General features: G+C 44.8%; 1 protein-coding gene across 4 annotated transcripts; it reads right to left on the bottom strand.

Moving 5' to 3' along the window:
* Positions 1–26: 26 nt before the first annotated feature.
* Positions 27–27,994, bottom strand: SAMHD1 (SAM and HD domain containing deoxynucleoside triphosphate triphosphohydrolase 1). Of its 4 annotated transcripts, XM_080405359.1 has the most exons (16): positions 26,937–27,994; positions 26,789–26,855; positions 21,722–21,791; positions 20,390–20,550; positions 18,552–18,667; positions 16,790–16,860; positions 15,587–15,742; positions 13,343–13,443; positions 13,126–13,234; positions 12,444–12,535; positions 10,978–11,093; positions 8,612–8,751; positions 6,046–6,135; positions 4,678–4,782; positions 4,170–4,307; positions 27–2,067 (listed from the first exon to the last, which is right to left on the bottom strand). In XM_080405359.1, exons 1-16 carry the CDS (start codon positions 27,109–27,111, stop codon positions 1,945–1,947), a joined length of 1,830 nt encoding a protein of 609 aa, XP_080261485.1. In that variant the 5' UTR covers positions 27,112–27,994; the 3' UTR covers positions 27–1,944. The 4 variants fall into 4 exon arrangements, with proteins under 4 accessions (XP_080261485.1, XP_080261487.1, XP_080261486.1 ...); XM_080405361.1 differs by lacking the exon at positions 26,789–26,855 and having other exon boundaries at positions 21,230–21,791; positions 26,937–27,009; XM_080405360.1 differs by lacking the exon at positions 26,937–27,994 and having other exon boundaries at positions 21,230–21,791; positions 26,789–26,857.

The raw sequence follows: 27,994 nt of genomic DNA, 5'->3' as shown, positions 1-27,994 counted from the left end.
TTTTAAATAAAGTCCACACACTGCAGTTCCTTAAAAGAATAGTAAAATAACTGTTTATAAATTTAATCTTAGTCCAGAGAGGCTCAGATTAACACATCTGAGAAAAAGAAATGCTCTGTCTCAGAACTTAACATTAAGTATGAATTTTTGCTTAAACGTAAGCAAAACATATTTCCCAAGTATAAAGTGCACCTTTTATAACAGTTCAAAACACAAGCAACAATAACAAAATTAATTATTCTGAACAATCCTTGATTTTATGCATATAAGGGAAACAAATGCCTTCACTCTATGATATTGTTTCTTGAAGCATAATAAGTTCTTCAAAAGCCTTTAGAGGTCACAACCCCTTCTAACAGTTACCTGGCACACCTGCAGATAGGAAATACTCAAAGACATGAACAGCAGAGGTTGCACCACATCACCTTTAGATGCACAAGCACAGGTACGTAAGAAAGCAGCAGAGCGCAAAACAACTTCTGGTTACTTCAACAAATTAAATCTGAGCGAGTACAGGTGTACTCCTTCCCTCTGCCCGATAGCTATCCGTTCCCACAACAGAGGGAGAAGAAATGCCATCAGTTATGAAGAGTCCTGCAGGTCGGCCAGAGGGAGTTCCTGCTGTGCCAGCTTCCAGGAACTCGCGTGGTTACCTATGCCTGGCTGGCAAAACCGCACACCCAACTCTTCTTTCCCCACCCCACATATAAACCCCCAAAGCTCAATCCAATTTCTGAGCATTACTGCACCTTTTGCTTTGCATTTTTTGCTTTCTGGGCAGGCTTTTTCAAGCTTTTAGGTTTTATTCAATGAAAGCAGCCTTCCTCTTAGACCCGAGTAAAAGAGGAGAGGAAGGTCTTCCTCATTCACCTTTTCAACTGGACAGACACTTAGCAACACTCACACTAGTACTGCCAGCAAGGGAAGAATCTAAGAACCCTTATAGTTCTACAAGGGAGAGAAAAATTACGCAGAAACAGCCATCAGAGGTCCAAGAGAAACAGGGAAGGGATACAAGGATGGCAGAATTCCTGAGAAGCCTGTCTACCTATTACAGTGTGATGCAGAAAACAAGGTGCACTCAGTGCAAAGAGCCAGTGCAGCATCCAGCAGGGACTTACTCACTGCACCAAAACCTGTGCGCACGTCCACCTGCCTTGACAAACATTCGGGTCACTCTGCTTTCCTACCAGCACTCAAACAATGGACGTTTTGCAGTTCAGTCAGTAAAAAATATAACATTAAATGTATCAAAAATACACTATAAAACAATAAAAGGCTGCATGTCACTGCAATGCATTGTTACATCAATAAAAACTGTGGTCACGTTTACAGCAAGAGGCCCACATCTTCATCAGCTTTTTGAATGCCAGAAAAGTAATCTTTGGTTCTTAAAAAAAATTCCCCTCTCCCTTCCTTTTATTTTTTTAAATGAAGTTAACTTTGTTATTCTTGAAGATGCCATCTGTGGTTATTTCGAAGTTAGATTACCTCACTATATTTTCAGAAACATACTTACTCCCCTCTTTCCTAGGTACTGGGGGAAAAAACCAAAACCAAGACACACCAAAACCTGAGCTGCAAGTTTTTCTGCTAGCTCATGCAACATCACAACTATCTTAAGAAGGGATCAGAACTAGAAGGACCAGTAACATGTCTTCAGAACTTCTTGTAATAACAATTAATTGGCATTTTTAAAGTTTCTTTTGCAACACAGTGCCAATACTTTCATAAATAAATGAGAACTGAGTTTGCTCAGCTGTAACAGCTGACGTTCTCTTGGAATATGCACTTCTTTTAAGCACCTACATTAAAACATACTGTGTTGTAAAATGCAGAAATGCATTGATCCATAAATTCCATCCAACTGCCTCTAGAAGAATTGCTGCTCAGGTTTACTCATCTTCTGAAGAAGCAGACTGAACAGTGCCAAAAGGAAGAGTGTTACTTATCAAAAGGAAGCCTTTGTTTGCAGCTGGGCTCTGAAGCTGTCCTGTGTTCATCATCTGTCGTGTTGTTCCAGCTTTCCTTCATTGGAATTAGATGAGGGGCAACCACATCACCATCCTATTATTAAAAATCAGAAAACATTAATGATAGCACATTAACTTCTGCTTTCTATGCTAAAGCAGAAGAAAAGCAGCTCCGTATCAGACTTAGTAGAAAAAATAAATCCAAGGTCCTAGAAGCTTTGTAAGGCGACAAACATTGAAGATGGCACATCCCAGAGATGGAAACTGCTATAGTCAGTGGTAGTGTCTGGTGGAGAGAAAGAAAATCCCCTGCACCTGAGAAACCTTCGCTGTTGGTAGTGCACTTGTTCCTGAAGTATTGCCAGCAAATCTAGAAAGATCAGCAGGCTTGTATTTTGGGCATCGGTATTGAACCAGAAGCATTATTATAAGCATTTCCTTTGACTTTGCCAGGGTATCTCCTTTAAAACTGTTGCGATCTACCAGCCCGAAGTGCTGCTACGGTCTAAGGCAGTAGTGCTCATCCTTGTGAGATACATATGTTAACCTAGTACTTGAGCACCACAAACATATACAAGAAAGCAGTAAGCTCTCCAAGTTAGAAATAAGCTGGTGAGATGCACGTTGCCATGCTCTGCAACCCACCAGGGCCTGCGAGATGGATATGCCTGAACTAGAAGAGCATGCTTACAGGGCACAACCAAACTCTACAAGCAGAGAAAGCTTATTGCTTGATCCATTTGTAAAACACCCTTCTGAAATTAACTGCTCTCAAAAGACGGGTGCCAGAAGTAAGACATAAGAACGAGCCTTAAAACAAATTGTTCATGCCTATAGCTGTAGCTCCAGCACCTCAAAGCACTCATCTACTGGGTGGCCTTTCATTTCAGAGGATGAATGAAACTTACAGGTGCCTCTAGCAAGTAAGACGCAAAGTCAGTGTTATTAACATACTTTATGAAAAGGAAAAAAACCCCATGGTTCACAGAATAAACTGTTCATACTGTATTTTTTAAGCAACTTTGAGATTTCAATATAAGCATTTATTTTACTTTGAGGCTTGATCCCGAATAGTGGAAAATATCTGAAAAAGTACGTGGAAGTGAAGAAAGCTATCCCTTTCCCTGGTATGATTATCAGACAAACAAAAGTGAAAGCCAGACATTAGGGGAGAAATGTAACAGCAGATTTGCCAGCACGTCTATCAAACCTAATGACGCTTCCAGTCTAGAAATTTCACAGCTCGTGCATGTAGCAGAGTGGCTCCATTACCATTTTCTACTGAGAAAAACTTACTTCATACAACCGTAACTGCTTCTCTACAATGATGAATATTCTGGAAGGATTTTTTTTTTAGATCATAGAATCATTTAGGTTGGAAAAGACCTCTGAGATCATCAAGTCCAACCAATGAAGGTGCCCACCTTCCTGCAAGGGGGATGTGGTGGTGGAGATGTTGTATCACACATCACCAGTTTACAGCCGTGACTGTTACAGGCTTCTCCACCACCTCTGGCAGGAGGAATGCAAAGCAAAGTATGAACTCGGGGTCTGCTTTAGAGTCTCCATTTTACTTCCCAGGGCAGCTCTGACAAGGTTCCAAACACAAAAATGTCAGGTGAGCTGTAACATACTCTCTTCCCTCCTCACAGCTGGATACTTGTATGTTCTGAGAAGTTGACAGAAAAGGGAAACACAGAGAACAGAGAAAGCCTTGCAGGCAACTCAGACTACAGACTAGTTGCCCAGAGAGTTGATGTTTTCAATCTTAATCCTCCAGATATTTTCACTCTAACTCGGAGCAAATGGACTGACCGTGAATCTCCTGGGGGAGGAGTGACTTTTAAGAGCTGGTGAACAACAAAGGAAGAGAGGGAAAGCCATAGAAGAACTGACCTGACCTCCTCCCTAGATCTTTTAATCTCTCAGTGCTGTTTTAAGCCTTTGTGTGAGGAAACCTGCATCCATGAACTACTGAGTGTCTGTGTGGAAGTTAAATCAATGCAAATCCATCACTATTTCAGTGAAAATAAGGCACACCCAGATGTGAGCCACAATAAAACCAGAAGCTAGGTTAGTGAGAAGTGGCTCTGCCACAAAGACAAGGCCTGAAAGCCAAGTTTTTTAGTGAAAAAGCCAGTTTATGGACAAAGGTGAAGAGGTCTAAGAACAAGAAAAATAACATGTGAACATTACCTGTGGTTTGGTGAAATTCTTTTTTATACACCACTGAATAAAATATTGTTTTGCAGCTGAAACAATATCTGCATCCTGTCTTTTGCAATAAACCCGAATAATCTGCTCTGCAAACGTCATGGGTAAAAGCTTTGAAACCTTTGAAACAAAAAAGAAATAAGCTTTAGTATCTCTTGAAATTTAAGAATCCACTGAACTTCAATTTTTTCATCTGAATACAAACGGAAAGCAGTCAAAAAATCGCACTACAATCCATGGGCTTTATCCAAATCAACTGTATTTTTCTAAGACTTCCAGAGTGTATTCAAGTTAAACACTGTTCATATGCAAAGGCTGTCAGAATTCCAGATTGTTGCAGTACAACAGACACCGAAGCCCTGCAAGGACATGGATTCTACCACCTCTCCACGACTCCTGCAAGAACTACCATAAAGGACTGTAATCACTTCCATCACAAGTTGTGAAGATGCTGCCCTTCAGCAGCCAGTTGAAGAAAATAAAAGACTACCTGTTCTTTACTGATCTTGACTGCCTTGGAAGGATCAGCCTTGCAATAGAAGAGAACATTATCAATGGGATTCTGTTCTTTCATTCCATAATCCATACGGACAACCTTGCACATCAAACAAAGAAAATGGCATTTGTTAATGTTTGTCTTTAGTATTCTCACAATAAATAAAAGAGGATACACACTATACTTCTGTAAGTGATGCTAGTAAAATAGAACAGTAATTATTACTTAATAAAACAATCCGGTATTGCATCTTATATCTTTTCTTCCACCACCTTTCGCTCTGAAGCTGCTAGGTGGATATTGACATTTACATGAGCCAGCTCTGAGTCACGCTCTGCAACGCTCCAGTTTCAAACAGTGGAAGCATGCTGGTCCCTTGCCAGCCCGTGCCCTTCTGAAACGCACATCCGATGGAGGCAGCAGTAGAGCTCACAACTTTAAACATGAGGTTCAGACTGTGTTATTTACATCTACTTGGTACACCAGCAGTTTTGTGGTCAGCAGGGAGGAGCCCACTTTCCCATGACTTTAGTTTATGGACAAGGAAAGCGCAGTCAATTTAAAGCCAGGTGAACTGCTACAGTTTTACTCAGCCTGAAGTGAATCTTCAATGCAAGGGAGCTTTTGAAGTGATCTGTGATGCACTCTGTGCAAAGCCATTTGCTAGCTCTTCCCAGAATTAACCAAGAACAGAGATCAAGCTATTTGATACTTGCGGACTGCTCAAGCTCTCTCCTCTGCTTCAGGGTCTCTCCTTTCCCACCAGTACTGGCCAGCAACCAAGCTGTGGCAGTGAGGCGCTTTATGCAGGAGACAAAACCCAGGGATGACTGCCACGCATCAGGCTTGCCATACCAGCAGCCTGGAAGTCACTGTGCCCGTTACCCTCCCACCGGGGCCTGCCCTTCGCTTGACTTCACAGCCCACAGCAGCGGTTCTTAGACTGCTGACTTCAACACCCATATGCTAAAACCCAAAGGATTCCCTGCTGCTGCTCCTTTTCAAAGTGAGGACAGTCGTGGGACAACCATATGTGTCACCAGGAGCAGAAGCGCCCAAAGAGCAGCTGAACACCAGCCCAGGGAAGATGCCTGATGCCTCTGCGCCCAGGCCCAGCAAACCTCCCAAGGGGAAGCTCGGTGCTCTCGGAGCCCTGAGCTGAACACCTGGGACAGCACTTCTGAAGCAACCCTGTGGGTTTGGGGTTTTTCGTTCGCTGGGTTGGTTTTGGGTTTTTTGTTTGTGGTTGGTTCCCCCCTCCCATTCCAAATGTATTGAAATGTATCTCTGGTTTTCACTATGGTACACAAGGCCCACTGATTGAGAAGTTTTTACTCTGAACTTGCCCTGAGAGATATTTACATCAATTATGAAATCTTCGGCCTTTAGCTCCACATCTGGAGGATCCTTTTCTGGCCTGGAATTGGCAATGCTTTCTGCCAGGCTGTTATTCTGAAAAAAGACAGTAATTCAGGTTACATTTAGGCACTACCAGGTCTAGACCAAGGCAAAAAAATGCATGACAGAACACGTCACTAAACTAAATATTATATTTCTTCATAGCTTGACAGACTCTTCCTGCACCAATCTGGTTGTTTGAATCCCTGCATATCTCAGCCATAAGTTTTCTACCGATTTTCAGAAACCAAACAAGCTTATATAACTGAGAAGACTCCAATACTGCCAGCCTGTGGAGGACAAATTTTCACCTGATGACAGGAAGAAACAGGGGGAAGAATGTCCATCCAGGATGTTGAAATCTCCACAAAACCAGAAAATAATTACCTTTAAGAAATTATTTAATTTATACAAATGTTTTGCAATTAAGTTCCTAAAAGCTAAATATTAAATGTTTTTACTGAACTTTGGGGTTTTTTTAATGAAGGGCTACAGGATCTCACCCTCCAATGAAGCTTTTATACCTATACATTGGAACATATCAAAAAAAACCCCAAGAGACAGACAAGATCAGTAATGTCATTGACCACTGTGAAAAAACAACTAGAAGCAGCAAGCTCCTAGGCAAACTTTGGAGAGGATGGTGACCTACTTCAAAAGCTGAAACCTCCAAGGGGTTTTGCCTGGTTTTGGACCCGAGAGAATATTCCCTGCTGACAGCTGGGCCAAAGCCAAGCTGAGAAGCAGGGTATGATGAAGAGGAGTTGTTCAGGGAAATGTGTAAATTCTCATTAAAAGGCTGTGGCTGGCGGGAGAGAGAAAGTTGCCTGTTTACCAGGCTGCTGTGTTCTGGGTAAGATGCAAGATTAGGTGAAGCAAGATTTCCTGGGAGCAACTGAGACTCATGGAAGAAAAGGTTTGAGCGCATCACGTTGCTTCCAGGAGACAGGTCCAGAAGGGAAGGATTTCAGCTAGCAACATTTTTTTGCTGCTGCTTTATCCATTGCAAAGATAGGGAAACTAGTAAGAAAAGCAGGGAATGACACACATTGCCAAGCTGAGGCATGTGTCGTTTGTTGTGACTCAAGAAGCCAAGGGAAGGTTTAGACTGAGACCAAACCTAGAGGAAAGAATTGCCAGGAGGCAACCGGCAGGAGGCAGCCTGTTTATAACATATTCTATTTCCGTTCTTGTTTCACAATGTACATATGCTAACTTTCTCCTTTTCTTTGTTGTTGCTTGCTGCTTGCGCTTGTTCTTAAGTTACATCTTCCAGTTTGCCTTAACTGGAAACTCTAGCTTTGAATTTAAGAACTCTGTAGCTATTTGGGATGTTACCCTGGCTCTGGCCAGCATGAGGTGAGGACCACAAAACTGCACAGTGCTTTGAGCAACCTGACCTAGCTGAAGGTGTCATGCTTATTGCAGGGGGGTGGGGTGGACTCGATGGCCTTTAAAGGCCCCTTCCACCCCAAACCATTCTATCTAGCCACTGCTCACCTCCAGCACTCCAGAGGAAGTTGAGCCTCCAACACTCCTGCAACAGGCAACTCCTACACTGCAGGAGGAAAAATTTGCCCCTGAGCCCTCAGCTGAGCATCAGAAGCTGCAAAGCGTTGGCTGGATGTAATTATGGCACCAACAGTGATCCAGTCTCCCTTGAAAACAACACACTGGATACCCCAAGACCCAAGACCTCTGGCTGGATTTTCAAAGTGAGAGTTTTTCTTTTCATTAACGAGTTCTAAAAAGAAGTGTTTAAAGGTGGGACTCATGCAATTCACTCTCCTGCTAATCTCCTTATTTGTAAGGCTATCTATCCTGAACTACCCCTCAGAAGGGCAGGAACTTGACAGCTGATGTACGAGTATTTCATATTTTCCTTCCCGTTTCCTCCTGCTTTAATACAGAATCTCTTAATGCTACTTTTTCTTAGACACTAAGAATACAAGCAAACCATCTCTTCAAACAAAAAGAACGGAGCAGTAAGACATCCAGTAGTCCTTCTGTAACCTTATTTTTTAAGACAGCTGAATTAATCTTACTAAGGCTTTCTAGATACAGCCATCTCAGCCCCAAGAAGTTTGGAAGTTATTATTCAGTTTGACATCTGTTCTCAAAGTAAAGGACACAAATCACAATTCAAAGCAAATGTGTTCCTTATTATTCTGAAATTTTAATGAACACAAGATAATAGTAGTAACATTCTCGATCACTGGACTGACTAACAGCTTTTTTGCAATTTTGTGTTTTTCAGAAAAGTTTTTTTCTGAAAATATTTCTGCAATAATCAATTTCTGAATTACCACCTCCTGCCATTCTTCTGGCTGTTTGTAGATAAAACTCTTCCCAATTCCCTGTATGTTTCATGGCTCAGCTACATAGACAGGAGGATGACTTTTAACTCTAGTTTTGGAATAGTAGTTAAGCCAAAAAAAAACCCCAAAACCCACATGGAGACAGAGAAAAAAAGATGGTCAACAACTTTTTACAGGGACAGAATTCAGAATTTTCCACCAACAGACATTACCTTTACAATTTCCATCATTTTTTCAGGTTGAGTCTCTCCTAAGAACTTGTATAATTGACGTCGTTCTAGTTTCTGCAATATCTCTCGTGCCTCCTTCAGTTCTGGACAACTTGAGTGCAGAATTTCCAGGTAGATATTATCTGCCAAAGTTGCATTGATTGTTGTTAAGTATGTCACAATCCAGTGTCACAACAAAATGCATGTACAGGGACAAAGGTTAAGACAACAAGAAAAACTGCTGGTTCAGTAAAGTCACTCACTTTCAGAGAATGGCTGAACATGCCAAGTCTGACAGCTGAGAAGTCACAGTATCACCTTGATTATTGTCAGGTTCGTAACACCTACTGACAGGAAGACTAGCTCAGTTCTCACCCTTGCAACAAGTTTTATCATTTCACTGGAAGTTGCTTCCTCCTCTTATTTAGCCAGTCTTGTTCAGCAGAATATCTTAAATCCCAGCACTAACTAGCCCAGGGACAAGGGTGCTCTACCTTGTAAAAAGAACAACATATTTCCGTTAAACCTTCCGAATTTGTCAGGCTTTGGATGCTAGCATCAAAGCCCCCCTCCTGTCTCCACATCACAGCGAGGTACGCAGTGCATTTCCCACCATCAATACGAGCAGCAAGGCAGGTTTCTTTTGATGTGGCTTCAAGCAGAAAGGTTATTTCTGGCTGTCCTGAAGAGACTGCTGCTGTCAGGGTGCTGCTCACCTATCACAAGCACCAGCTGCGCTCCACATCTATACACACTCCCCTGTCAGAAATACCTGGGCAGCTCTGACGCGCACTGCAAGCACAGCTCTGCAATGCCCTGCCTACGGCTGCAACTGGCTTAAAAAGCTCCCAACACACTCCAGGAGCAAGTTATGGGCCATGCACCAAAACACCCTTAACCGAGGGTTGTTTTTAAGGATAAGGTTGGGCAAAGTCAGGAAATTCTCCATGAGGAACAGACTAGGTCTCTTCAGACTGAGAGAAGAGATAACACAAGGGAAATAAGCAGCCCACAAACGCATCCATTGTGCAAAAGCAGTAGTGACAAGGAACAGTTTGCTGTCTCAACCTTTACTAAAATGAGGATTTGCTGTCAAATCACAAAGCGACAAATCAAAAACTAACAGTGGTTCTTCACCATTCATGGAAGAAAACTAGGGAACTTTCTGCTGCAGAACCTCACAGAGGTTTATCATTTGCAAAGGTCCAAGAGGCAATTGGGCAGTTTCAGAGAAGCATCCCTCATCACGGACTACTGAAAACAAGCCTACTGTCCTCTCAGAAGCCCCCAGGTGGCAACTGCTGAAGGCAGGAAGTGCCTTAGTTTAAGAGAAGAACGTATTTGTCCTTTGTGGTCTACTGTTACATTTGATGTGGGCATATTCCTCGCATCACTCCTCTTGCTGTTCAACTCTCGTCTTGTTGACCAGGACAGCCCTGCAAGCAGCTCCTTGCTGCGGCAGACTGTAGGAGGTGGCGGACAGCCCTGGTCTCCCTGCCCTGAGCTGCGCTCCTCGCCAGGTGCCACAGGTCAGCAGGCAGTTACAACAGGGCCTTGGTGCTGATTTGCTAGCATAGCTGATCTTACAGACCAGACAGCCCCCATGGAACAGAACCCAGCCCATTAAGAATTTAAATCTTGGTTCTTGCCTTTCTGCCCAGCCTTTCCATGGCCCAACACTGCAGTTCATGCTCTCCAATAGTCACTCCCCTCAAAAGCCAGCCCCTTCTCCTCCCCTGGGGCATAGGCATGCAGTGTCAGCGGGGCCAGGCAGCTCCTCATCTCAGCACTCTGTGCAGCCCCTTTACCCACTTGATGCAGCAGGTCTATGGTCAGGCTGAATGTGGCCGTGGCAGATCGAGGATTGCCAGAAACTTACAGCAATACTCGGAGCTGTTCATATATTCTGTTTTCTTCTGTTGTATTTGCAAGCAGGGTTGCAACATCTGAAGTGAATCAAATCAGGCCCCATCAGTGCCCTTTGAAACCTGCTTTGGGGTTAAGTTTCACAAGACACACACACAGACTTATATCCCACCTGTGACAAGTGCAACAAACTCAAGGCACAGGCAGGACCTCCTGACAGGACTGCTTGCAACAATGTGAATTTGAATGTGTGCAGAACATAGGTAGTTGGTACTTCTCTCTCTCAACATAAAAGTCATTTAAACTAGAAGGTCTTGCTCCCCCAGCCAGATATGAGATTGGATGGTCCAGGTCTGCCCCACCATCTGTGCACAAAAGCAGTACTTGAGCGTCCAGTCATGGGCAAGGGCCCACCACACCAACAGATGTAAACCCAGCATTTTAACAGGTACTCATGTTCTTTTACTTAAGAAAAAAAAAAAATAAAAATCTGAGTGCCATACCAGTTAGCTTAGTGTAGGCTTCCATGTCCTCCATTGCTGTAGAAATCTGGTACAGTTTTCCTCCAGAGCCTTCTATTTTAAAAAATTTGTCTGCTTTTTGAAAGGCTTCTGTAATCCTAGTTTGAGACAAAATTAAGACTTAAGGATAGCGTCATTTTGAAACAGCTTATTGCTCAAGAGTAAAAAAAGAAATGCATTAGTATGTTCTAATTATAAGACAATGGATGAAACTGCATCCCTTGTGCACAGCAGACCCTAATGGCACTGCAGTTATGTCCCATCTCCATGCTGTGATCACACATTTCAACAGAGTATTTCCATCTACTGAAAACTGGTTCAGATCAGACCCTTCAATGAATGAGCCGCTTTATTCTGCTGCAGACTACAAGTTTATCATTGTTTAGACAATCGCAGAACCCTGCAAGACAGTGACATAGTCACTCAGCTGCAATGAGGCTGCCTCACAGATGACCATATTCTTTTACAGACCCATTGCTCTAGGAGTTAACCAAGAGAATATGGAACACTGTAAAGGTAAAGCATCATGAACATGTGGGATTTTCAGGTGGCAAAAAATAATATTCTGAAGATCAAGTTCTTCCAGAGCTCCCTGTACCTCATCATTGTTACTTCCAGCTTGTACACTTACTTGGATAAGCTGCTATAATTATGGTACTAAATTTCTCGGCTGTTTTACTCCTCATACATAGGTACTGCCAAACCTTAGCATTTTTCATGTCAGTTTTAGAGGATCACTAAATCAGGAGCTGAAGTTTATGAAATGAAAGCAGTACCAAATTACTCTTATACTGTGTAGTCCTCTGTGTTCCTTTCTTCCAAGCTCAGCAGATGGTTACTCAGCAGCCAAGATCCTAGTGAAAAAATCTTTGGGAAAACTAGTACAGATGCTTTTCAAGAAAAGTAAAAAGAATAATGCTATAGGGAAACTTCTACAGACATCGACAGAGGTACAAATGCAGGCAGCCAGCGGAGTTTGTTCTGAACAATTCCTGCCGTGGTATTACATAAACACAAAGTCAGGCCTCAGCTGAGCTACAGTAACAGTAAGCTTGCTCATTACTTTACTCTGTTAGTAACGTTCCTCTATTAACCAGCCGGTTTGAGCTAAGTGGTCTCTAACTTGTAGGTATAGCTTTGACTTCAGCTGTCAGCGCTTAAAACAGCATTAGCACATCCTGATTCTATGCTTCTTCAGGGCTTTAGTAATCTCCTTCTAACTGATGTTCACATGGAAGGATGTAGTTCTTGCCCTCTCTTTTTTTTCATTCATCACAGCCTCTGTGACACTCCAAAGACTGAGCCTTGCCACAACAACTGGGCTATACAGCCCAGTGGCTTTAATTTTATGTCACACCTTTTTGACTATCCCAATATTCCAGACAGATAAACACTTTCAAGAATTTAAAAATCAACGGAATGCAAGAAAAGGAAAGTATAATACTTGCATTATTTCAATGATGTTGCCAATCTTATGCTGGTATGCTCGCCGATGCAGGCAATTACGCGTGTGGAACATATCATACAAATTTCCAACTTCCTGAATCAAAAAAAAAAAATCATCTTTTACTTTTCACATTGGTATTGACTGCAAAACTAAAACAATCAAGGAATCGAATGAGTTGTCTGCTTCCATTTGCAGCACAGAGCAGAATCGTCATTTTTCACAGTCTACGAATTTCGAAACAGCCTCAGGCTGCCATGGGAAAGCAGAGATCCTACAGTGACGCTGGCAGAGAAAAGGACCTCTTGCTTCTTTAGAAGCCCCTTGCCAAAGCCATATTCACCTCTTGCTCAGAAGACTTGGAGCAGGATCATGCATGCTGCTGGTTTTGTAAGGTCTTCTCTGGAAGGACCCACCACAAGCTCTTTCAACAGAGGCTTGCTCTGTCCCGCCCCTTCCTTAAATTAACTGCTTCTGAGAACAGCTTTCAAAGCAGCAACTACTTCTTCCTCTCTTGGGCTATAAAAGCATCCAGCAGGCAACCCCAGCAAACCTCTACAACCCGGAGTGCAGCTGCACCATGCTGACCAAGGCAGGCTTTGCCACAGCCCATATGTTCTGTGTGCTGCTATACTTTGCATGCATTTTGCTGCTGGGTGTTCCCTCAGTTCATGCACGCTGCTTACCTTGTCACGGGTACAGATATGCTTCCGGTTTTCTACTTCACAGACCCGAATGAATTTAAGTAATCGCTTATAATCAAAATTATTCTGGATTCCTAAGTGATGGCAATCCCTAAAAATATTCCACAGAGAGTGTTTAACAATGAGATCACACTTGTACATACAGTAGCATTGTTTCAGTAGGAATTCATAATAAAAACCCAAAATGTAAGATTTGTACCTTGCAAAATAATCCCATTTGTCAACATCAATGCCATTTTTTTTGTTAGCTACTATCTCATATAGGAAACTTTTCTCCTTCTGTCGACCATGGTAGGGCCACTAACAAAGGGGAGCCGAGAAGGAAAAAAAATAAATATCATAAACATTAAGAAATTAAAGTGTGCAAACAATATCAAAGCAATTTTTTTAAGACAGCAGAAATACACTTTGATTTTGTCTGTGATAAACATCCAGCACTGAGGTAGCAAAGAACAGAAAGACATTAAGAAGCTGTTGGGCGTTAGATGTTCAGAACTGGGGCTTAATCAGCTGACTTCCCAGAGTATCAGGAAGAATAAAAACCATGTACACCAGTACTTAACTTCCCATTCTACTTAAGCAAAGCCTGCAGCTTTGAAAAGCTTAAAAAAAAAAAAAAAAGTACATAGCAACAAAGAGAGGAAAAAGGTTGGAAGCATTCAATCCTCAGGGAATTAGTTAAACCCACAAACATGTCACTATATTGCAGTCTCCTGCAATCAACAATACAACTTTATAGAACAGTTTTAAAACAATAATTTAGAGTTTTAAACAAAAATTGTACAAATATCCCTTGTGGGTTAGGAGTTTAAGTAGCTGGCAATTCAGCCATAAGGCAAACAGAAATCAATGCCAAAATAATATGATACAAGTTGCAAATAAACATTTATTTTCTTGAAAATCTAATGATTCTTCAGCTAAACAAAAAATGCCATAAAATGGCCTTGAAATTCTGAAGGTGGAAAACATGGTATACAAACAGATACAGTTTTCATGTTATCTGCATTACAGAAATTTTAAAACTGATATAAGAATGGAAATGTAAGTAAGCAGCAGGAAGAGAGCACATCACTGATAAAAACACCCTGTGCTGATGAAAAGAGCTCTGCTACTGGGACAAAGTCCAGGACACAGTTTATGTTCAGTGCATAAATAACTTATGGTTCATTTCAGGACCAGAAGTCCTGCCATGTGATAGCATCACAGCACATATGCCTCAACAGCAGAGGTGCCTGTACTCTGGTAAGACCACCGCAGTACAAGTGACTGCCAGCAGAAGATCCTGCAGCCTAACACCAGGAGGGTAGCAAGAAGGTACATGCAGCGTACCATGTATGACATTCCTTTTCCTGTTATCCTGCTGGAAAACAGGCATAGAATCCAAACAAGGAAGAAGAGACATTGGGTAAGCACTCGGAACAAGACCAGTGCAAGTGGCGGGCAGCAAGGTCTGTGTGCACATGAGTGCAAGTAAGTGAAAAATCAGCTTGCAGTCTTTGTAAATCAATATCCCCTTCCTACAAGATCTCAGAATGAATTTCATTATGCTAAGTTCCCTATGTTTGTCATCAGAGTGCTGCAGTACACACGGCAGAATTACACACTGCTACAGCAGAAAATAATGGGTAAGTGCTAATGTTTGCAGGTGATTTGTTTGGGACAACGCACAAATTCTGATATAGGACCAGATTGTCATGACAGATCTCCCACTGACAGGTTCTTAAATTGTAGGGGCAACTGAATGGGTGTCCTTGAAGAGATAACAAGCTGCAAAGTGAGGAGAGAGGACTTAATACTTTCATAGAGTGGCAAGGAGTAACAATCACGATCTCTTCCTCCTTGTCCCGAGGCAACACATTTCTTTGAGTCTTATCCCTGCCTCTATGTATGTTACTGCAATAAATCCAAGCATTTTGCTACTGTTAAGGCTGATGTGGCTCTGGCGCTGGGGCCACACTTCGGGTTGCTCGTTGCCTCATCTCTGCCAGTTCTCAGTTTTGATATCCATTATCAGCTTGTTACCCTAAACTGTCTCGTGTTTTCTTCATATGAAAACACAATCTCCCACCACCATCACCTCCAGGCATCTAATAAACAGGCTGTTACCCTAACCTGGTCATTTAAGGTTCCATTAAAAATTCAGTTCTACCAATCTAGTTACAATAAATCAGGTTCACTAAATACAAATAACATTCTTAAGCTTTCCTCTAATCTGAAGACTTTGAGGTAAGAACTTCTCAGGCAGATGTAAGCACATGATGTAGTGAAGCTACCACCTCCTGCCAGCACTATAAGAAACAAACACTACACGTCTCTAGCATCTCTTGTGCCAGGATTCTCAGAATTCCGCAGGGCTAAAAATAAATAAAACATAGTTATCTACACTTTCAGTAAAATCAAAGACATGTATTGGGACAACCAGAGGAGCAGTACACTGACTTACCGATGCCTCACAAGTGGCTCCACCTATAGGCCCTCCTATTTGTTCCTTGATGAAAGTCATATCTTCTTCCAGGACAAGTCCATATGACTTCATGACTTCTTCTAGTTTATTGGAAGTGATCAGGTGCTCAAACATTTCAACAGAAGCAGTTTCATGCTGTGAAAAAAAACACTTCAATATTGCACTACAAAGGTTAAGCATCTTTCATGCACTGTCACAGCTTTCCCCTAACCCAGCAGCGCTGCCTGGCAGGGCACCTTGGCACCGTGGTGTCCAAGTGCGGCTCTTGCAGGATTTTCTATTAATTTGTACTGAACCAAACAGGAAGTCACCTGGTCTACAGAAACACCAGCTCCAGCAGAGAGCTGTTAATTTTAACAAACAGCAGTAAGACAGTCACAATGCTAAAAGACAAAATAAACAATTCTGTTGTGCAGAAGACTAACAAGTTTACTCAGCTGATTTTGTTCAGCAACTGCAAGCAGAGGCCCGGAAGGACTGTCTTACATTTCATTCACGGCAAACAACCCTTGAAACTCCACCCAAAGTTTTTGAAAGCTGGAATTCTAAATGCTGTATTAAATATCCTGGCCTTGAACAAAAAATCTTAAACTGGAAAGGAATTTCCCAATTGGTATTTTGCACCTGTAAAACACATCCTGAAGAAAGCTCACAATACACATTTTAAGACACAATGCTGGCTTTAAATGATCAGTGCACTCCTAACAAATTCTGCCTCTTCAGAGCCACACTACAGGCACCAACAAGACCACATTTCACTTCATTTCTCTGTGTCACCCAGTGTGACATCTGCAGGAAGAAGACATATGTACACAAACAGATCTCATGAAATTACACAGGAGTTCCAAGAGCATTTGCACTTTCAGGGGAGAGATGCTGGTGACAAACACCTGCCCTTACTTCTCCCCATGCCTCTTTCTGCTTTGCTAGTAAGGCTGCTTCTGCTCACAGCCATGCTGAGGGGGCTGACATTCCCCAAACATACAATTAAAGCGAACAACAAGGAAATCATCACAAGAGTAGAAGATACTCTGGTTTTCAATGATGACACCAAAATGATGCAATAAGAGAATGCTAGAAGATTGTTATATTCTCACAAGCACTGGCAGTCGTTTAAAGACAAATTATTCTCCCTTTAAAAAATCCAGTTTTCTATTTTTACTTTAATATTGAAAAGCCTACCTTCCACTTCAAACTTGGACGAGTGAGTGGAATAAATCTTCCATCAAACATGTGTGAAAATGGCCCATGACCTTAAAAACAAAGATTATACAGGTGTAATCTGAGACAAGATTGTCAGTAGAAATATTCTGAACAAGCTAAAAATCTGGATTTTCTTGTATTTGACGTGATCTTGACATATATTAGAACCACAGAAGCCGTTGGCTGGAAGTGACCCTAAACGCCATCTAGTTCCCACCCCCTGCCGTGGGCAGGGACACCTCCCACTAGACCAGGTTGCTCCAAGCCCCGTCCAAGCTGGCCTTGGATGCTGCCAGGGATGGGGCACCCACAGCTGCTCTCGGCAGCCTGTGCCAGCGCCTCGCCGCCCTCACAGCAAAGAATTTCTTACTAACATCTAATCTACACATACCCTCTTTCAGTTTAAAGCCACCCCCCTTGCCCTATCGCTACATGCCCCTGTAAAAAGCCCCTCTCCAGCTTTCTTGTCGGCCCCCTTTAGGCACTGGAAAGTGCTGTAAGATCTCCCTGGAGCCTTCTCTTCTCCAGGCTGAACCGCCCCAACTCTCTCAGCCTGTCTTCAGCAGAGAGGTGCTCCAGCCCCCTCAGCATCTTCGTGGCCTCCCTGCTCCAACAGGTCCATGTCCTTCTTATGTTGGGGGCCCCAGAGCTAGACACAGCACTGCAGGGGGGGGTCTCACCAGAGCAGAGCAGAGGGGGAGCATCACCTCCCTCATCCTGCTGGCCATGCTGCTACTGATGCAGCCCAGGGTACAGTTGGCCTCCTGGCCAGTTGGCCAACTGAGTGCACATCACTGGGTCATGTTGAGTTTCTTGTCAACCAACACCCTCCAGTCCTTCTCAAAGCTGCTCTCAATCCATTCCCCACCCAGCCTGTATCTGTGCTTGGGACTGCCCTGAACCACATGTGGGACCCCACACCTGGCCTTGTTGAACTTTGCAATGTCCACACAGGCCCACCTCTCAAGCCTGTCAAGGTCCCTCTGGATGGCACCTCTTCTCTCCAGCGTGTTGACCGCACCACACAGCTCGGTGTCACTGGCAAACCTGCTAAGGGTGTGCTCAACCCCACTGTCCATGTCACCGACAAAGATATTAAACAGCACCGGTCCCAACACTGACCTCCGAGGAACGGCACTCGTCACCAGGCTCCACTTGGACAGAGCCACTGACCACAACTCTGAGTGCAGCCATCCAGCCAATTCCTTATCCAAATTCCTTATCCGTCATCTATGAGGAAGTTTTAGCTACCGCAAGTGCGCTTTCCCAAGACACCTTAAGTTCTACTGCACTTAACATAGCCAGTTCCATTACCCACACAACAGGCAAGTGTTGCAGTAACACTGAGAACATTAACTATTCTGTGCCAGCTCTGAGGAAAACATTATGTAGTTATAAAATAATCATAACAATTTTTGAAAGGGCCATTCATTTTCACTCTGAAATGTTTTAAGAGACCTGAGGACACCACAGGAAGAATAGGACACTTCAGCCACCGAGGGCAGAACTCTAAACACCATATGGAAACATGACAAAAAACTAGCTAAGAGCGGCTACAGACTCACCAAGTGGAGTTGCCTCCACATACATACTCTGGACCAAACAGAAACAGAGAAATCCCGTCTCAGAATACGGCCATGCACTGAGTGGCCCAGAACAGCTGTCACATTCCAGTCCCACAGCCAACTTTTCATCCAGGGTAGCTTTCAAAGAGCAACAAGCCACCTCAAGTGTTATTTACCCAAATCATGACAAAGCCCAGCAATTTCTACGCAGAGAATGTCTCGCTGAGTTATATCCAGTTCCGGTTGTCTCTCCTTCAGTGCACGAACCACACATCCTGCGAGGTAGCCCACCCTGTTGCAGAGGGGGGGGAAAAAAAGTTAATGTACCAGTGCTTTAGGCTGAACAGAAGATCAGTTCACCTGTTCTATTTCACTACATTAAGTCACAGCCCTTGTCTGAGGGGTAGCATACAAAGAATACTCAAACCCTATCCTGCACGAGAATCACAGAAACAAACTATTTCCTGTAGTAGAGTTTTAGTCACCAGTAACACATTTGAAAGCAAAAAAGCGTAAGATACCGTGCCCAAAACAGAGACAACAGCGTCCTGCAGTATTTCACAATGCACAAGCATGGAGTAACTGTGTAAGCAAACAGCAGTGCATTACTGACAGTGTGTGCCTTGAAGCACCACGGCTTACACATCATCCTCCTACTTCCAGTCAGTGCAACTGCAAATGTCCACAACAGTCACCAAAGCACTGTTCTTTCAAATTGCTATTTTAACAATAGTTTATGACAATTACTTCTCTTCCTTTTGTTCATTTCAGATTTGCCATTTAATTTCACTGAATGGGACCCTCTGTTCTCATGACATGTAAAAAAGCAGTAACAAACATATGGTACCAATCCTACAGACTGTTTACAAGCGCTACACCAACTTCCTTTTCTACTTGACTCAACAGTCCCCCTTGCAGAGCATCTTAAAGCAAGACAAGGTTTTATATGACAAGGCAGTATCTTTTATTAGACCAAATTTTACTGTTTGGTGGTTTTGTACTAGACCAATATAAGCACAGAAAGCTCACTTTATTTTAATACAGTAAAAATCTTCCAAATTGTATACAAATTGAGAACAACTGTCTTAAGTTTAACTATATAGATTAAATGAACTGTTTAAAAGAAAAGGCTGTCAATACTATTGGAGCTTTCAGACTCCTGTTGTGAACGTTTTGTTTATATCCCCCCCACTTTTGCCTTTTCAGGTTTACCAAATGCAATCAATTCCAGCTTGCCTCACTGATCTGACCATTTTACAATGGTCATTTGCATCTTGTTAATGTCAGGGAGCAGGGGCAGAAGCCAGACTGGCTCCACGATGTCAGCAGTAACAAAAGCCATTTTAGGCTGGCCAGATCACCTGACTAAAAACCATTGACTAGTTTAACTTCTCTGCACCTTGGGATATACTTTTAAAACAAGCCTAAATTTGTCACTGAACAGTTTCTCTGTGGAGTGTGAATGACTCAGCAACACTCTGGGAATCCTCATGTCCATCATCTGTTTCTGTTTCACTTTAATTACGGCTGACAGCCTGACAATCTGCCATGGACTGCATAAAGCACACAACTACAAATGCAAACATCACAGACAAAATGGGTTTTAGGTGTGCTGGACAATATAAGGGGATTACAACTGTCCAGCAAGTCATTAATAGCAGTCCCAGTACCCTTCCCAGGTTTATGCTTTAAAACTCAGATTTTGACCAGGAAGAACATAAAGCACTCACAGTTTTTAATTAACATTATTATTAGAAGAATAAGGGGCAGGGGAGGAAATCTAACATTGATCCATTTTGCAGGTTTCTTTATCTGTCTTTATTAAAGGAAGTTCGAGGGAACAACCCATAGTCACACAAGATATCCGGGAACACTCGTGAGACTGAAAATGTGCCCCCCAGCAGTTCACCAACGCTCAGAGACAGCAGTGTCCCTTGGCTAGCACTGTGCATTAGCACAACGAAGCTCCGGGAAATCCAAATGCTACAGACCTTCGTGCAAGACATCACCTTACCCTATAGAGTGCTCAAAGCGGTTGTGAGAGGCTCCTGGAAAAACAAAGTAAGTGCCACCCAGCTGCTTAATGTATCTCAGGCGCTGAAACTGAGGTGTGTCAATGATACAAACAAGAAGGGGATGTATTTCAATGTGCCCATGAATCGGATCGTTAAAAACCTACAAAAGCCAAACAGCAGCATAATTAACACTTAGAATTTGATTTTGAAAAGAAACAGGCACCAAGGTAAAGGATATCTAGAATGGTCAGGTATTTGGTGGGAGAGGGCAATTCTTTTGTTTTCTCCTGTAAAACAGCCATTACCTGCCTACCCTTTATCAAGATTTACCCTGGAGAACTACTTAAGCATGGCATCAAAAAAGACAAAGCTGCACATTTCAGAGGGCAAGGGAATTAAAGTCAAAATCTCTAAAAATGTAATCTGTACCTGTGTAATTCCAAAATTTAACAATTGAGAAAACCGCTGTCTTTATTAATCTGCTGTTCCAGTTAAAGCAGGATACTGCAATATGTGTCTGAGATATCCCATAAGAAGTGTTTGGTTTGATATTGTTCATGTTTTTTAAAAATGAAGTGAAATTTAGTAGAGTGGAAATTATGATTTTTACCTTTGTCACAAAATAAAATGCAAAACCCAGAATAACTGAAACATGAAAGATGTACTCCCTGATCATCCCTAAGCACAAGTTTTTAAGAGATATCTCAGTAACTACAGTGACTTGCTAGAGAAGATAATCACACACGTTTAATCCTTGACTCAGAACAGCAGATAAAACCATTTCATCACACACATCTCTTGGTAAAAATACTGAAGCAAATAAGGTTTCCCTGTGTCACCTCCATGCTGGGTCACTGAGCTCATAAGGCTCTAGCAGATGTGCAGGCTATGACAGAATGTGCGCAGCTCTGGCCCGAGTTAAACCAACATACACCACTTCGAGAAGCTGTTGAACATGGCAACCAGTGGCAGCGAGGAGGAGTCTGTTAACCAGGCCTGGGAGCAAAATTAAAAAAAAAAAAAACCAAACTCAGGGAGGCTCTACACAAAGAGATGGGAAAGGGGAGCTTCTCAACACATTGCAAACATCATTCAATCTCTCACAACCGCCAGGTGCCCACATAAAGCTCCTAGCTGGTGATTTTAACAGTTTTTCTGGTTAATGTGGCTTTTCAAAGACCACCTGCTATCAAGGGGAAGGGCTGGGGAGCGTGCAGCTCTGCAAAGGCAAGGCACGGTCGCAGCAGCGCGCACCAGCACCACCAAGCCAGAAGGAGGGGAGGCAGCAAGGTCCTGGCCGCTGTGTCCTCCGGCCACTGCGCTGGAGCTACCTTCATCACGGCGTGCTGCTGTCTCACTTTGTTCAGGCAGGCCAGCACTTCCAGTCTCTCAGCTGGGAGGCTAGAAAGGAAAGAAAAAGTCCTTGAGAAGAAAGTTTGCTACGCACTTCCCTTTGCAATCTGCAGAACATACAGAATTAGTTTTGCAAGTTCACTATCTCTCTGTTATTGACTCTTGAACAGAAATACAGACTTCTGCAGCTTTTTCAGAAAAATATTGAAAGCATTCACTCTTCTAAAATCAGGTACAGAAGGAAGAGAACAAATAGCTACAGAAGTTGTCTGTAAAGCAGTTTAAGTGCTTTCTCCCACTTACACTGAACCAAGACACAGAAACACCAGGTAATACAGAGTTTTTTTCAATTTATTTTAGGGAAAGTCATATTTGGGGGTAAGCCTTTTCAATTTATGGGAAAAACAACACTCAGTGCCTGTATAACTGACACATTTTAAGGCTGAAAAATTCCTTAAACTAAAATGTTAAAGCCCCAATAAACTATTTTAATAAAAATTTCTTTCAGTTAGTAAACTCAGAAGTAGTTTAATTTTGCCAAATTAACTTGAACTTTACAGAATTAATCTCAGGTCCAACAGCAGAACCACTAGAGTTTAAGAGATGCTCCAATTTCATTGAGAACTGATTCTTCTATTTTGGAAAGATGTTTTACTGTCATTCTTAATAAAGCATTAAAGGTCTCTTTCACAATGCACACACAGATTTCCAACGCAGGTGCCCTGTTGTAGCCACAGTAGTCTAAGAGCACAGGCAGGACAAGCCTGGAGGGAGAGAGAACACACTCTGTTACACCCACTTTTACTACTTCTGCCTGCAAGCCTTCTCCTTGAGCAAAATACTTCAGCCTCAGTATGACAGCAAACACTTTATCACAAGAAAGTACTATTTGCTACCTTTACCCTCTTCAGCAGTCAACCACCCTGAGATCAGTTTTACATCAGTTTTTCAATTTAAACTTTAACAGAAAGCAATACTGTAAAATATCAGCTATTAGCAAAAAATACTGCTTGATGTACTACATGTTTTCATCCAACCATTTAATAATTCACAATCCATAAAATATTAAACGCATATGATGCCTAAGCTGCTGGTGGTGAGTTTTTATCTTAACCACTTAGTATCCTTTTCCCTAACAGGGAGGGCTGCAGCCTCTGCCGCTTACAGTCACGAGCCTTTAGCTGCCCCTTCCTGAAAGAGCCCACTATTTACAGGGCAACAGAAAGCAGCTAACACTGAGGACAAGAGGAGGACCACCTGAATCTGCCCATCCTTCTTGCTCTCTGCTAAAAAGAGAAGACGACCTTTAGCATGGTGGAAGAGCAGAGGAACCCTTCTGCAACCAGCCAACCAGAAGGTTGTATGGAACCATAATTACACTCCCAGGAAAAGCAACCACAACTGCTCTTTGAGGTCTGTCCTGAAAATGAGACCAAGAACATTCAACTGCTGTTTCTAAGAAATGTGTAACCATCCTGACCACAGGTATAGCTAGCTCAGGCAGGACTAGCATTTGGGCTGGTAACCAAGCACTTCCATCACACCACCCTCAAAAACGGTTCAGGGACAGCAAAGTCAGAAGCAATCCACCTCCAGCCATCTACACTCATTTAGCTTCTGTGGAGAAGTTCTCTCTCAAGGCACTCATCTAACATGCAGAACCACACCTGGACTAGAGCATCTTTGCTTCAGCAGACCTGAAAAATTAACACCCAAACTTGACATGCAGAGATGACCCCCACGTTCCTAATTACAACTGAGATCTTCCGTGGATAGCACTTCAAAGCATGCTAATAATGGAGATCAAACATCACAAGCATGTTTTTGAAAGAGCTGCAATGCTGCAAGAGGTACAGTAGCACCACCACATAGTCATGCAATAGACCTCAGGTAACAATTGCCCAAAATGATACTCTGGGTCACGTGAAGTACACGAGGTAGGACTTCATTACATTTTTGAGAAGGTGAGGAGTGTGAAGCAGCACCCAGCATTAAGTGAGGGACAGCACTGCCAAGTAAAGAGCACAACCTGTTGCTTTGAAGCACTTGGTTACCCTTTCAAATTCCGCAAAAACACAGGAGCAAGGAGAAAATTAACTGGAAAATAGCCAGGTACATAAGGAGGAAGGTAGTTTGAGTGCCTACCATCTCGAGAAATTACTGACTGCAACTACAGGAACGGGCGAGAAAGGATGGTTCTGTACTACTGACACTACAGTTTGTTACACAACTACCTATGCAAACACGTGTCCACAAGAAGCACAGCCTAACACAACGTGCTTTGCCCCAGAAACTTAGCTCCAGCAGGGCTGAATTAAACAGCGCTAACACAGCTCTCTGCACTGTATAACACATCTGCTGGAGTCACCCCTGGGACGGATCAGTGCTGCACACGGGTGAGAGAGCAACAAGAGGAATAGACTTGACCGGGGATGCTGGGAAGTCCCTGCCTGACATACCATGTCAGTGGCCTGTGCCTCTTATCATCTTGCCCTGCCTCGTGGAACACTAACCTTTGTTTTGGGTTTGGCCTCCAGATAACAAAGCATGCCATAAGTGCAGTCCTAGCACAACAGATCACAGAACATCACCCCATGGAGAGCTCTCTATCCTTCTTCAGACAGAAAACAGCAGCAGAGGATTTTTCACCTGCTGTCTCTATGAAAAGACTGGCTCAACAAAGACATTACACACAAACGGCATATTAGTACTGTGGTTTTTTAGGGCTCTGCAGGCATAGTTCCTCAAACAGCCAAAGTGGTAATACTACTGGCTGTCTTTGAAAAGGTGACAACCAATGCCTCCCCATCCACCCTCCCCACCCCGACCCCCCATGCTGCAGGTCACAAGGATGAGAAAACCCCCTTCCTGCACCCATTAGAAGCTTAAATATTCCAGAGAGGTCAGCCAGACAGCCCTACTCATCATCTGTATTTACCATGCAGCATGCAACACGCCCCACAAAACATTCACTTCCAGGAACGTGAGAACACGTAGGAAACCCACAGCACTGCCTCCAGGCCCCTGTCATCCTGAGGTCTCCCTAATGAGCTCTCCCTATGGTCCAGGAACGGCAGGGAACTAAATATAAGCATTCACTACCAGCCTGTCACAGAGAAACAATAAAAGTTACTGTAGAACAGCATGCAGTGGAAAGGGGCATGCAAAGGGATCATTCTTTATTGTAAAGTTACGATGTTTTAAAAAAAGCAGAAGGCTCTAGCAGCTTCTCATCCAACTCGCATCTTCAGCTACACAGAAACAAGGTATCAGATCTTACTGAAGGAAACATTTTATAAAAGAAAACGGACAAGCACATCATTCCACACCCCCAGCACCATCCATTCTCCGTAACAACTGAGCGCTCTTCGCAACCATTTGACTCCACTGCCTGTACCCCACACTTCGAGGGACTTCCTCTCCACCCCACCCTGCCTGCCTATGGTCAGCACTACCAGAGCCTGACCTACGAGTTTCTGACGACCCGCAGAGCAGCCTGCAGACAGCCGCGGTGTCCAGGCAACCGTATGGGCACGTACGGGCACTTCTTGATGCTCTGACAGCCAGCAAGGCACTAAAACCAACCAAGCCTCCTGCTAGCCTCTAAACAGGAACTATACACCTAACTGTCATTTCAATTAGACAATTACTTCATGCTTCAGAAACAAAGCCTTTAGCTACCTTCCTCATACCATGCCATTTCTGTCCACACACTTTAAACAGCTGCAGTTAAAACCCTTCTTCCAAAAAAACCAAAAATACCTTAATGACTCCTGCCAACACCTTACCTCCTCTGAAGCACAACCTGCCTTGTCACCTTGAGTCACATCAGCTCTTCCTTCTCTACAGATAGCCACACCAAGACACCTGCTTTTCTAACTCACCCTTTACAACCTGTGAGTTTAGCCAGGATGTCTCAGCATTACAGAGATGGGGCCCTCCAGCACAGCGTTAGCTCTGGACAAGTTTTTAGCCAAATAGCCAATCTGCACACTGAAGCACTCAAAATCCCCAGCAGACAAGTACAGCTCTGCACTGGAGTACACTTGCCAGGTACCCATGCTCCAAACTGCTTTAAGTTTAACAACTGCACGTTAGCAAATAACCCAAGCAGAACAGCCAGGTTTTTAAGAGAAATTCGGAGAAAATAGCATAAACATAGTTAGCAAAGGAGGAAAGAAAAGACAAAGATTAAGAAGCGCTGGGGAGCATGTGGTGTGCAAGCCGGCTCACATCCCAGGAGAGGCAAGCCAAAGCAGCCCCAGTGGGACAGAGGGGCACTTCACACATGTGGGATGACAGGATGCGTTTATACCCTTCTGTTTCAGAAAGGTAAGACAGTACCTTCACCACCAGAAAAATCACAAGTATTTTGGAACCAGCCATTTTCCTCGCTGCTGGAAACAAGCTTCTATGTGCCTCTACGTGCATTCGGTTTTCCTGCGCTCACAGCAGGTGGCTGGTACTGACCCAGCAGCCAGCCTGCCCGCTGCCTAGCTGCTGCCCACGGCCTGGCCTGCCCTGCCCGCCGCCCACCACCCATGGCTTGGCCTGCCCTGCCCGTTGCCCACTGCCCAGCTGCTGCCCACGGCCTGGCCTGGCCGCTGCCCGGCCCCGTGGAGCAGCCCCACAGCCCGCCGCAGCAGGTGCAGCCGCGTCCCAGCACCAGCAGCCGTCCCGAGATTACGGCCGCGGCGCCGGGGCTTGCCGGGGGCAAGGGTGGAGCCCGGCCGCCACGGCCCAGCGCCCACTCGCTGCCGTCGGACGCGCCGCCGGCTCCCGGCCGAGGGGGCAGCTCCGTCAGGACCCCTACGGGCGCTGTCGCGGTCCCTGTCGACGCCCGCAGCTACCGTGATGCCGGCGGCGTCTCCATCAAAGCCATTTACATGGATTTTTCTGCTTTCTCGTGCTCACCGAGCCGCTGGCTTCCGCGCCCCGGGCCCCGCAGCGGGGACGAGGCCGCCCCATCAGCGCTGGGCCCGGCCCTCACGGGGAGCCCGGCGCCCTCCTCCCGTCCCGGGGCTGCCCCCTTGCCCCCCGCTCACCAGACGCCCGCGGCCTCGAGGGCGCAGGCCGGCAGGTCCAGCAGCGCGCTCCCGGTGACGCCGTTCTCTGTGGGAGCAAGCACAGCGTCAGCGCCCGGGCCCGGCCGCCGCGAGGGGCCCCCGGGGGTCGGGCCCGGGCCGCCGTTACCTCGGAAGCGGCGCAGCAGCCCGGGTCCGCCCACGCCGCAGCACAAGAGGTGCTGGCAGAGCCGCTCCGTGTCCCACAGGCGCGGGTCGCTGTCGGCCGCGCCGCCGCGGGAAGCCTCGAGCCGCGGGCGCTCGGCGGGAGCCGCGCCCCAGCCCGCCGCCGCCGGGCTCCCCATGCCGCCGCGCACGCGCAGCCCGCGCCGCCCGCGAGGGCACCGGCGCTGCCGTGACGTCAGCGGCCCGCGCTGCCCCCCAACGGGCGGGCGAGGGCGAGCGCGCGGGGGCCGCCGGCCGGGTGTCACGGTCCGCTCAGTGGACTCGCGATGGTTCGTTCCCTGTGATCTGGAAGCGCAAAAATCAAGGCGACCACGCCGAGGGGTTATGCTTCAATCGAGCAGCACAATCTTATTGTTTGCCCGTAAAGCGGCGTGCGATAGACAGAAAGTGAAGAAAAGGTAAAGTGAAAAGGAAAGAGGATTATAGCGACCACCACCGGTCCAAGGCGTCCCTATGGTCCCAGGTCCAGGCAGCGTCCTGCCGGTCCTTCCGGGCGTCGTGATCCTTGGTGGGGAAGATCTCCAAAGTTCAGTTGCTAAGAAGGCATCTTTTTATGCCAAGCAGCACACCTTGCTCCTCCTCTGGCCCATGGACTGTTGCCAGTCTCCGCCTTCTCAAGCCAGGTTACCAGCATGTCCAAAGAGGGGTGCCCGAGGCGTGGTTTGCCTTAGAGGCGGGTGGCTTCAGACCGGGAGGTGTGTTTTTGTATTATAATGATATTATAATGAAGAAAGTTCACCTGAAGTTCATGTTTTCTGGTTCGTTGTTACGACCACGGTTGTCATCCATCTTCTGGGCAGCTGTTATGTGGCCTTATTGTAGTCGTTCCTTCCAGTCCCAGGTGGCAGGGAGCGGCACAGCACTCCTCGTACCGTGCAGTTCTCCTTCCCGGGGTCTCTGGGTCTCGGTGTCCATGAGGAGCACATTCCATCTCCAGGTCTCTGTTAGCAGTGTTGAGACAATATCGTTCTCTTTAGACCGACTCTTACACCGGGCAGGGGC

Source organism: Falco punctatus (genome assembly GCF_963210335.1).
Source record: "Falco punctatus genome assembly, chromosome: 10".
Lineage (NCBI taxonomy): Eukaryota > Metazoa > Chordata > Aves > Falconiformes > Falconidae > Falco > Falco punctatus.
This window is presented reverse-complemented; position numbering and strand designations above follow the sequence as displayed.